The sequence below is a fragment of the Stegastes partitus genome, unplaced genomic scaffold (assembly GCF_000690725.1).
Source record: "Stegastes partitus isolate 25-593 unplaced genomic scaffold, Stegastes_partitus-1.0.2 Scaffold16, whole genome shotgun sequence".
In the NCBI taxonomy this organism is placed as follows: Eukaryota; Metazoa; Chordata; class Actinopteri; family Pomacentridae; genus Stegastes; species Stegastes partitus.
This window is the reverse complement of record NW_007577747.1, coordinates 707,032-719,327: the sequence shown is the minus strand read 5'-3', so window position 1 is coordinate 719,327 and position 12,296 is coordinate 707,032. Positions and strand designations below refer to the sequence as shown.

Sequence of the window (12,296 nt, the reverse complement as noted above, 5' to 3'; positions counted from 1 at the left end):
TTTCTAGACTACATTCTTCATCCATCCATCCATTATCTATACACCGCTTAATCCTCACTAGGGTCGCGGGGGGGCTGGAGCCTATCCCAGCTGACTCAGGGTGAAGGCAGGGGACACCCTGGACAGGTCACCAGTCTCCACCATGTCTCACATTCACACCTACGGACAATTTAGAACCACCAATTAATCTCAACATGTTTTTGGACTGTGTGGGAGGAAGTTGGAGAACCCGGAGAGAACCCACGCTGCACGGGGAGACCATGTGAACTCCACGCAGAAAAATCCCGGGTGTCCTCACTGGGACGCAAACCGGCGACCTTCTAGATGTGAGGCAATGGTGCTAACCACCGAGCCACCTTGCAGCCCACATGCTTAAGCAGTCAATAAAAATTTACAATCAAGAGAGTAACCAACAATCAAAGCAATCCGTAGGCGCAGCTTTAATCAGGTTACTGAAAAAAGACAACAGCAACCCTGTGACTTTCAATAAGTGCAAAACTATCCACCTTCCGATCTTTTCTTTCTCTTTCATGGTCTTATCTCGACTGAAGTTTCTTTCTTTCATCACTTGACCCTCACACTATCACCCCATCTCCTGCTCTCTGCCTTAAATACTGTTGCTTTCCCCTCTCTCCCTTCCCCTCTTTTTGACTTCCTCCTCTCTCCTCACATCATGCTGATTCTCCCCCCCCCCACCTCCCCCGCCTCTCCATCCAGAGGTAACACATCCCAGGCCACCGGCGCCGTCTCCGGGGAACGAAGCACCTAATGGAAACCTGGCGTCTGGCCACATACTGTAAATACCGAACAATTTATGGACAGCGCTGAGCGAGGGAGAGAAACGGACGAACGGAGGGGAGAGAGGAGAGTGCTGCAGAGATGAGGAGATAGGCCGGAAGCAGGCGAGCGAACAAAAACGCTCGCTCGAAGGCCTGGAGAGGAATGAAATGAAATAAAGAGAAGAGGGAGATAAAAGCAGCCGTAAAACGAGCTAATAGAGAAATAGAGCAAACAGGTGACCACGATAAAGGTGAGTAAAGAGATGCACGAAGAAAATGGAAAAGCAAAGAAAAAAGGGTTCAGAAGACGAACAAAAAGAGGTTTAACGAACATAGCTGCAGTCGCAAATGATGATTCTTTGTAAATGTATAAGAAAATAATGGCAAACAAAGTAACTCTGGAATGATACTGACACTAGTTTTACTTGAAGAGGCACATTTTAAACAACAAATGTCTCAACTCTTGCTTTTGTTTTATCATGCTGCTGCAGTCACTGCTTTCATACCGAAACAAAATCATTAGTTTGTGACGCATCGCGATGTTTAACGGGTGTGTCGTGTGAGGAACACTGGACTGTAAGGGATAAATCTCAAGTATAAATCAATGGGACATCAGATATGTTGAGAAAGACAAGAAGGGTAGGGAGGTGGGACGGCCCAAACATTTGTGATAGCTTCATTGGTTGAACTTACTATTCACATCTACGAGTGCAGCATTAGGTCACCAGTGAAGATTTAATGTTATGTAGAAAGTAGCAATTTTCCAGGAAGTTTGAGCTTCTAATTTATGAGGCCTCTGAAGAACTGCACTGATCCTCACACAGCCTCAAACACACTGAGCTTAACGGTTCGTGACCTCGGAAGCATCAGCTGACATGACATCCACAGCTCAGCGTAGATAGACTTACGCCAGCACGATTTGGGATTTCTGAAAGCACTCAAAGTAAAACGCTCGAGCATTTGCTGCTCAGTGACAACTGAGCCAGTTCATGCTGCAGTTAAACTGGATCAAAAGCGCTGGAGTAAGTAATTAAGTTGGTCCTGAGGTGAGTTTGTTTGTCATGTCCAAATATACAGTATCAGAAGTTTTTAGAATTTGTCCAAGATTTGAATTAATTCAGTGGTCAACATTTTAAATCCCTGAAATTTTAGCAAGTGCACAAAAAGCAAAGAAAAAAAAATGTTCTATTGCATTAGTATAACAAAGAAAGTTCATATACATAGAACTTTGACAATTTGACTGTCACGTTGGACTAAAATGAGTTTATGTTGCGGGTTGCATAGAAAAAAAAGTTTGATTTGTAACATTGCAGCTCACCCAGTATTTTATGAATTGATTCTATGTGTTGGGAAAGTGATGAAGAGTTTAAGGACTGTCCCTGGTGCAGGCACATGGAGCACATTATGGTCACACACGAGCGTCATGTGTACGCAGTAACTGGCACGAACCTGGATTCTGTGTGACGTCGCGTTACCAAAAGCAGAACCAGTTACACAGGTTTTTGTGACCACTGGCAGGTGCACATTTGTGACTCCAGCATGGACCTCAAATTAAAGCAAGAGAGCACGAGCCGACCTTCATGTGGTGGATCATCACTGGTGACTAGAGGTGGGTATGTGACTCCGACCAAGTTTTCACAGTGGAAGAACCCAAACCTCCACAGACTGGAAGAGGTGCATCAGGTCAGGAGTGCTCAAACAGCATGCTCTTGTTTTTTTCAGTCACGTGGTCGTGAACTGTGAAATTGAAGTGGAGGGGGTCACCATTTGGACACGGTGGAGGAGATTCAGCAGCCATTACAGATGCTTGACATGCTTACATCACCTCACATAGCTCGTTGTCATTCTGCTAAAGGGTTAATAAATTATCTTGCATGTTTGTATTGCTTCAAACCGATCACAATTTTCCTGGGCGGTGCTAAGCTCAGGATGCAGTGACTGTGCCCTTGTAAAGAGTGATGGGGGAATTGCTTTGGTGTAACATCTACATGCCGAGAGGTAAGAACTGTGACTAGAATGTCTGATTCACTGAATAAAACAAACAAGCTGGGCTGCCTTCTTGCACAATTCAAATCTTTGTTAAAACTTGAAATTGTCAGCATGCTGGTTGCTGCTGTTGAGGTCGTTGTTGTCGTTTCCCCGAACAAATGGGATTTTGAGAATGGTAACATGGAGAAGCTGCCTGAAATGCACAGCGGAAATGGCAGGCTTACACCCGAAGTCTAGATTTAGTGAGTCAGACTAACGCTTACATAACAGGCCTTAAAGGGAGCATTCCAAACATGGCAGGAGCGCTGTGTTGCTGCACAGGGAGACAACTCTGAAGCGGATGGTGGGACGATTTAAATGGGTACAGGTTTTTGATTTTTATAGGCATAGTCTGAACTCCTTGGTTGTACCTCATAGTAGACACCTTCCTATTACCTCATCATATAGCCAGTAAACCCCCACCCATCAGCCACGGAGTGTGAATGAAAGAAATGCTCAGCATGACCCACACTCTAAGCCTTTAAAGGCCTCCAGCCTCTGAGTTCACCACTCACATCCTCAGACATGCCAATCATCTGAACACAAATCAATCACTCGCTTCCCATCACATATACAACCGTAAACTCTGATCTTTCCCCTTTTTGATGCATTTTTGGTTGCCTCCACAGACTTAATGGAGTCACTGTGAGAAAAAACAATAAAAAGTTACATTAATTGTAAGCTGCTTTTTGTCACGAATGAAGCGTCTGTGGAATTAGAAGGCCATGTTTTGACTCACACCTCGCTGTGCTGTGTTTTTCCCCCCTTCTTCCCTCCCTCCTTTTTGTACGAGACCCAGTTATTATCTTTTACTGTTGTTTTCTGAACTTTACAAGGGGCCTCTCAGGCTCTGGCCCTTTGATGGGGCTGAAAGGAGGGTGTGGGGGACTTCTCAGACAAAAAACTCAAGGGAGACAAGGAGTACATTTAAAAGGAAGAATAAATGGGCTTGTTATCCAGCTGCCAAATAAAAATATGAAAGCCAGACTCCACTGTGAAGGATGATTACTTAAAAAAAAAAAAAAAAAGAAGAAGCATTGCAGGGTAAACAGAGAACATGTCAAAATGAGGAACAATGTCTTGTCACAAAACAAAGAGTTAAAACAAACTTTTGATAGATTTACATGTAAATATAACATAAATCGAGAGGCGCAATCTGTAAAAATCAAATCTCCAGATACGTGATCTGAGACGGTTTCAGAGGAACTCGAGGCATGTATTCATCCGGCACCACTGGAAGTTTCTTATATAAAATGGATTAGAAACAAATGTTTGCACTCATGTGGATATAATCAAGTCCGGGGCTCTGCGGCTGGCCTTTCAGCTGAGCTGTGCAAGGGGGATAAAAAAAAAAAAAAATCCAAACTCAAACTCACTCCTCTCTTGTTTCCAGGAACCAGCCGCAAGGACTGAATGTCTCTGGGTGAGCTCAGTGCAGAGTGTTGCAGAAAGAAAAGGGGGAGGCGGGTGGGGGTGAAGGGATAGGAAGGACGTTTCTTCTTCTCCTCCTCTCTTTCTCTTTTTTTGGTCGCTGGCAGGAACCATCAGCGACCCGATCTGCTTTCAATTACCGGTGGAGGATGATGTTAGCCCTCTTCCTGTCCGTTATGTCTTGCACATGCAAACTCCAAAACATCCTGGAGTCTCACCACTGTCCTCTCATCCCGGCTTCCACTCCCCTCCCCTCCTTTTCGCCCTCTTTCTCCTTCCATCCGCTAAGAGCAAGTGATTCATCTTCATTGCAGCGGAGGGTAAAATGGCCACGGGGTCATTTCCACTCTTCCTCAGCCTGACCCCATCTTTTAAGTGCTGGTGATTCAGTGGTCAGTGGTCCAAAGAGTAGTTAAGGGGTTTCTGGATGTGCATTAGGAAGAAAAAAAAAAAGAAGGCACTGCGGCTGTTGATGAGCTTTTAGCCTTTTCTTGCGGCAATATAGGTGGAGATGCTGTTTAGATAATAAATTTTGTTTGTGCTTTAAATGAAGCAAGGACTGCATGATGTAAACCAGCCTGCTTCCTCTCAGGGACATCACAGGGTTGAATGCAACTGAGACACAACTAATGCTGATTACAAACATGGGATCCAGCGCAGACTGTGTCATTAAGAATGATGCCATAAAACAGGCAGGCGTGTGAAGGGAGGATCTCTACAATCCATGTGCCGCTTAATGATTTTTATTTTTCTTCTTCCATGCATGATTTTCCCCTGAGCACTGACATGTGCTCAGCTCCAGTTGGAAATTAACCCGACCGTCTTCATTTTTTTTCTATCATCTTGTATTTTCTTCAGTCGAGTAACATCCCTCATCACTTTGACAGAGCATTAGTTTGTTGGTTGCAAGTGTATCATAATGCTGCTGCAAAGTTTTTTTGTTTTACAGCATTGTGTTGTATGTAACACAAATGTTGATTTCTTTACTCTGGCTTTCTGTCATGGTTGGATGTGCAACTTAAATCCAAATCCTAAACTATAAAGCTCTCTAACTTTGGATTTAAGATGGCACTAATAGATATTTTTATAATAATGCATGGAATGTAACTGAGGTAACAATGTGACAGAATGAAAGGGGTTGCTTGTTGTGATGAACAAAATGAGAATGGCCATCCTAATCTGCAGGTCTGCTCAGCTTTACTCACTTTATGGTGACTTTCAGGTTACTTTCAGGTTTAGCTCCATGGCCCACAACTTTATTGTTCTGGTTCACTCTCACTGCTCCATAGTGGTGTTTCAACCACAGCATTTAGCTATTTTTTGCTCACTGGATGTAGACTTTGAGTACAAGTCTGTCATTCCCACCACATATTTAACATGGCTTTTTCCTCTCCTTCCACTGCCTGCATGAACATCACCTCTGTTACAGGAAACAACCTACACACTGACGATGCAATTAAGCAGCCGTGCTTGGTTTTGTTATTGAAGTTGCCATTTTAATGACTGTACTTGCCTTGTCAATGCAAATGTTCCACCCAAACAATTCCCCTGACACTACCTTGCAGGGGCACCATCACTACATCCTGGGCTTAGCATCACTCAAGACCACTTTCTTTTTAGGTTTAATATGCAAACACAAAAGAGCATCTATTCCAAATATCAGTATTATTACAGGCTAGTTTTTTTTTGGATGCACCTTTACAAATAAATTCAAGAGTAAATAAATTCGACAGTTGACTGCACTTTTGTTTGTTTGTTTATTCTACTAATAAATTTATTGTGCATGTATTTCTGTTGCTTCTGTCGCAAGTTGCGCTGCACTTTGGGATGTCTTCTCTAGAAAATGCCAATAAACTTTTCTAACTCATTTCCTTCTCGTGACAAGCTGCATTTTTTTCTTCAAAGGACACATTCTGGCAAGATACAGGAACGATATCATCCATTATTGCTGGGCCTGAAAAAGCGTCCGTTCTTCCAGTTTTTCATCTTTTCTTTTGCTCCCTGACCAGTCCAACTGCAGCAAGCTCTCCATTCACATTGGCTGCATGTTTTCACTGCAGGAATGGTTCCAAGGGACAAGCAACTATTTCAGGAATGAAGAAGGTTTAGCAGAATTTCAACCAAAGGAACAATCCATTCCTCTTCCATCGTATTAGTGCCCATATTGTCTCTGCTTTAATGGTTGGACATTCTGGAGGACATACAGCTACTGAGTTTGTAGCTGATGGAATTGGTCAAACTTTGGCTTTCTTCTGCAGGAACTTGGAAGAAGGAACGAGGTGGGGTGATTGTTTACAGGAATGGCTACCTCAGTCTTCTTGTTTCCATTGTGACGAATGATCTGACATCAGCGCACCAAAACAACAAGTAATAGTAGTTACTGAACCTAAGTCCAGTTCTATAAGCATGTAGTAAATAGAACAAGAAGGGTTTGCTATGTTAGCCTATATGGTGAGTTCTCCATTTATAATGGTGATGCTTAAGGCGAGAAGACTGCTACTCAAGGAGAACATTGAGCGTGGAAAAATTGCATTTGTCCTCCCTGAGTTTATATAATAAGAATTGAGACTCACACAGCATTGCTGCTCAGAAGTGCGTACCTCAGAGTTGGTACTTTTTCGTCTGCTGAAAATGGTCCTGAAAGAGGTTCTACAGGGGGGATCTCCACAGTCTGGTGGGTTGCCCTACATGCTCTACACTAATATTACTACTACTAATAGGCACCTTTGCACTGCAGGAAAGGGCATAAACAAAGTGGCGACTACATTTGCAAGAATGTTCCCGTAATTGTCCATTTAAACCTTTATGTGTCCATTGTGTTGTAGGATCCATCGGACTTACAAGGTGACACAATAATTTTGCAACATTTTCAACCGCACCACCAAAACAAAACAGAGTAATGTTGCTGGCTGTCAGACCAGTTTTAAAAAAGAGAGAGAAATAACGTGTGCCAGTAGGCCGAGAGCATGAGTGGATGAAGGAGGAAGAAAGAGAGAAAGAGGGGTGATTGTGGGAGGTTGTTGTACCTTGGGGACATCGATAGCAACCTCCCTCATGGCGCTGGGCTTCACAACAGACATGGCCCACTGGAGGTCCTGCAGAGTGACAGTCACCATCCCTTTCAGCTGCTGGTCTGATGCTGCTTGATGGGAACCTCCCAGTGCTCGCCTCAGTGCATGCAAACCTGCATAGAGAGGATTTACATCTGTTAAAAGCTGCATTAGATCAGAAGAGAAAAACCTATTTTTTCCTCAAAGTTATTCAAGGAAATAAACATCAGCTAGCTTACACAGGCCGAATTGAGAGCTCAAACATTTTTAATTTTCTTTGCTTAAATAGATAGAAGAAAGTCAGCACTTTTAACCAAGTTTATGTATTTAAAAAAAAGGTTTTGGCAGATGACATCCAAGCTCATATATTACAGAAAAGAAGAATCATTTAGAAAATAAAAGGCTGTGTTTTGAGGCATAAAAAGGGATCTGAAACTGGTGCCTAAAGAACCGATGCCAGTGTCGTTGTGGCTTGAGGGTTTTTCATTCCAAACCCATATTCACCCATTCCAACTTTCTGCTCTAAACATTCAGGCTTGTACATGCTGTGATGATACACACCTAGCAAATGCCAGTCTCAAAATGAACACTAATTCCTCTTTTGACGGCGAAAATAATTGGGCCCGTATTATTCAGGAGAAAAGAGAGTAGGCCGAGGGGAAGGGAAGTGTAATTGAAGCGCTTAAGGTTTGAATACCTTCAGTCTGCATCTGAATAAAAAGAAGAAAACAAAACAAACACGGATGTGTCAGTTTCAAGAATAAGCCTTTGTTTCTCCTTGCAAAAGAGGTCAATGCAGCTTAATCTGAAGGAGAAAAGGTCTGGGCACAGTCAGCGCTGCAAAATGGTGAGGTGATGAATGATATATAACACATATTTCTAAAGAAAAATTTCCCATAAAGATTGTAATTATTAACTGGAAAGGTTATTAAACACGTCTTTTACCCATAAAAAGCTTGTTCATTGTTGGATTCCGAGCAGCTGTGGTCAAGTGGCTTGTTTAGTGGAAGCTAAACAGCATTCACTGAGGGAACTTCCTTTTCACTTTCCAGTTTTTCCACAATCGCAAACGAAGCGATGGAGCCATAGGCATTCTGTTACAACAACCGCAGTTGTTATCTATGTCACCGAGGGAAATGAATATTGATTAAAGACCTCGTTCTGAAGCACGTTCTCGGCAAAGGAAGTTCTTTCCGATTTTCATGTTTTGGTTAAGTAAGAGTTTGCGGCTTTCCCCAAAAGAGTTTCCAGAAATTATAGCGAAAGCTTGACATACAGGTAATGACAGAAATCTGCACACATTTGCAACGCAGCTATAAGCATCAGTGAAGTGCACAGGGAGCTAACTTGGTCTAATAGAGTTTTAAATTCTGTCCAATTTAGGGATGAAATGTCTGCAGGTAGGTCTGGTTGCAATATTGCATGCAGTCATTACTAAAAAAGCAGAGAGGAATGCGTGAGAAAAGCAGAAAGTAAAACTACGACACCATAGAAAACACCATGTGTGGATCAGCTTGCATCCAGCTGCGCAGATTTAACCCCTACAGGTGGGAGGACAGGTCTTCTCCGAGTTAATTACATGCTAAATGTGGGCAGTGATTAGTAGTTACAAAACCAGTCCACAACCACGTTTCCAACCCCAGAGTTCAGTAACAGTATATTAGACGCACAACCATTCTCAATGCACATGTGCACACATCACACAGACGCACACACATAAACTCTTGGCTTCCTCTTCTGAGCTAAAAGGGTCGGGGTGGGAGATGGAGCTGCGAGGGCTGTAGGGGAACGGACGTGGTCCAGGGCTGGGGGCCAAAGAGCAGACTAGAGGGGATTTACGATCAGACAAGACTGCATCCTGTTTATATTTTCCAGGACCCGTCTGACTAGGCGAGGGACAGGCAGACATACAGACAGGCAGACACACAGACAGGGAGAGAGGAAGAGACGGCAGAGAAACACAATTAATGCAAGCAGGTTTGTCTTCCGTGAGCGCTCCAAACTTAGGTCAATGTTTTCCCCAGTCCCGGCTCCCCGGTGTATGATGTCTCTCTCTCGCTCTTTCACCGTCTATCCACACACACACACACACACACACACACACACACACACACCCGCCTTCTCGCTCTCAATCCCCACAGGTCCAAACATCCCATCATTCCACCTGGCGGCCGCTTCAGCTCTTCATCTGCGTTAATGCTTCAGACTGGCGCTGCTAAGACTGCACAAAAACATCTGGTCTGAGTGGAACAGACGAGGCAGGACAGGATAGGATGTGGAAGGAAGCTGGGGTGAGGAGGGAGATGAGGAGCACCAGCCACAACACCATATGCACTAACCCCAAACCATCAGCCGCCTGCCCTGTGAAGGTGGAGGGCCTCGGCCTCCCTTAAATACGGGGAGGATGATGGAAGAGGGAAGAAAACCTGAGGAACTGCTGTGTTCTAAATGAAGATAAAAGACGCTTTCTGCAGCTGAAGACGACCCCCAAGGATAGAAATGTTCCCCTACTTTTTGAGACTTTGAAACATCTATAAAAAAACACAAACGGCACAGATCCAAAATGCTCCTATTCTGAAAAGAGAACACATATATTGTACACAGCTACACACACAAAAGCAATGGTTTGATTTTTACATTTCAATCCAAGCCCAGAGCCTAAATGCAAATGTTCTGCACTAAGCATAGACTTGCAGGTCGTTCCAGTCTATACTACGGCTGCATAAAAGCTCTGAAAAATGAAAAACGTAGCTGACTAATGTTTAGTAAATGTTTCACCAAGAATTATCTAAAAACGTCTGGAGTGAATCTAGCACTTTGCCAGTGGTAATGAAAAGCCTTGCAGAGAAACAGCCTGATCGGAGGGGAAATAGGGTTCATAAGCCGCAGAGCTGCGAGTCCAGCCTGGATGCCCGGGGGGCGGCGGAAACTTGATTCAATGATGTGACTTTAACATTTTGCTTTAGGGATTCTCTCTCTCCTAACTGCTCTTGGCTGACTCCGAGCACACATTTGGTTTAGTTATGAAAACATCCGATGGGAAGGGAGGAGGAAAAAAAAAAAAGAAGCAACACAACACAATTTAATCTGAACCTTATGTGGACTCATTTTCCTATTTCTTTCCTATTTTTTGCACCGCTGCTTTACAGAATGCTTCGAATTCACCAGAGATCTGCAGGGAATTGAGAAGAAAAAGGGGCCTCCTAAACGTACAAGAATGCACATTTGCAAAACATCACACCAGGGCCCAAACTAGGTATGGAAGAGAGGGAAGAACGCATTTAGCAGCGCCGGGGTTGGCCAGGGGAAAACAGAGGAGAGCGATTATTTGTGGGGTTTTTTTCCCCCAACAGGCATGGTCTTAATTACGTGCGTCCAAAACAGACCTCCCCCCAAATCAAGGCCTCCTCTTCAGGGGTCACCTCCGCTGATGCTCGTACCAAATTGGCCGCCTATGCTGCAGAATCAAACCTCTGAATACAAAAACTACCCTAGTCAGATATACTTTAACCGTGCATGAGACCAGAAGGCGTACTCTTACAGGCTTTGATCGCGGCAACATGAAGTTTCAACAAGTCATCAAAATCTGCTTCTATCAGGGATCAGGACTGGGAGAATCTTGACTGGGAGCTGTGTGTCTGTGCTGCACGGGAGAATATGTTTTAGTAGTGCACACCAGTAACCTGTCCCAGTACTTACTGAGCCACTGATGTCTTTATATACCCATCCACATGTTACGTTTGCCGGCAGAAGAAAACCGTACAATGCAACATCCATCCAATGCAACACCGCCCGCACCCCAAACCGATCCTCATGTTCAGGAAGAGGTTCAGGACTGGCGATAAGGCCGCTGTGCTTTTTTTTGATAAACTGTATGAGTTATAACAAGCCCGAAGGATTTAAGACACTTATTTTATATTGTGCAGGTGCTTCTACTGTCAAAAACTGCACAACTGCACAAACACAAAAGAATGCACTGCAGCCAGCAGTTTCAGGGAATGACATCTCAGCACGCATCAGCAAAGACTGTCGGATCAGCTATGTTCAATTAACAAGGTTACAGTAAATCTTCCTGGCGAACAGTGCTGTGCAAATGAAAGTATAGTTACGGCATTTTCAAAAATAATGCCGTGAATAGGTCTTACTCATCAATTAACCCTGTTGGGAAGCACAGAGCCACTGTAGGAGGGTTCTGATGACTAGAGGAAAACACAGAGCAGAAATTAAGCTAATGCTAGTTTGCTGTTGAATCATTCAGACCGGAATCGTTCGCTTGATTTTGGTAAAAACACAACAAGGCTCCTTTGTCAGTCGTTGCTCCAAGTGGGTTTGAAGGGCAAAATTGTGACATTTTATCAAGATCGTTTAATTCTGTGTCATGTTGACCTTTACACAAACCATTTTCTGCAACAAAGAAATAAATAGTAAAACTCCTCTGCGCAACGGGGAAGTTAATAGTGACTCATCTACAACCAACAGTCACATGGTAGAAATTCAGGAACGATTAAATTGTTGACACAGAGCAGATAAGAGGCAAGTATGGGAAAAAAACTGCATATGTAGTAGCAGTAGTAGTAGAATATCTATAGCATGCAGAGCTATCATTTTGTGGGCACTTGAAAAACTGTTGTACATGTTGAGATTATTTCAGTTTTTGTAAAATCGATAATGGTTTTGAGTAATCAAACATTTGTTTTTTGTTTTTTTTAAATCCTCTAGTCATGGCTGTGCTGTTTCCACAGTGTGCCGGATGTTATATTGTGGTGGAAAATGAGCCCAGAGTGAATAAAACTGTGATAGGGGAAAAAAAACAAAACAAAACAAAACAGAAATTGCTTGGGATTCAGAGGCTTAATGATGGATAAAAATTACAGCCGTTTACTTGTAGCAGTGGTCACGGACTTCTTTTAAGCTCTAAAGTGCTTCACACAAGGTGCAATGAAATAAATCACTGTAGCACTAAATGAAATCAATATTTTATGTGATCACTTTGTACACTTGCACATGC

The 12,296-nt window shown here is 43.3% G+C and overlaps 1 protein-coding gene across 1 annotated transcript in view; it reads right to left on the bottom strand.

Moving 5' to 3' along the window:
• Positions 1-12,296, bottom strand: part of afg2a (AFG2 AAA ATPase homolog A) — a 125,787-nt gene that overhangs the window by 97,070 nt on the left and 16,421 nt on the right. Inside the window, exon 11 of the mRNA XM_008291100.1 lies at positions 7,265-7,422. Coding sequence (XP_008289322.1) covers positions 7,265-7,422 — 158 coding nt within the window. The remainder of the gene's footprint in view (positions 1-7,264; positions 7,423-12,296) is intronic.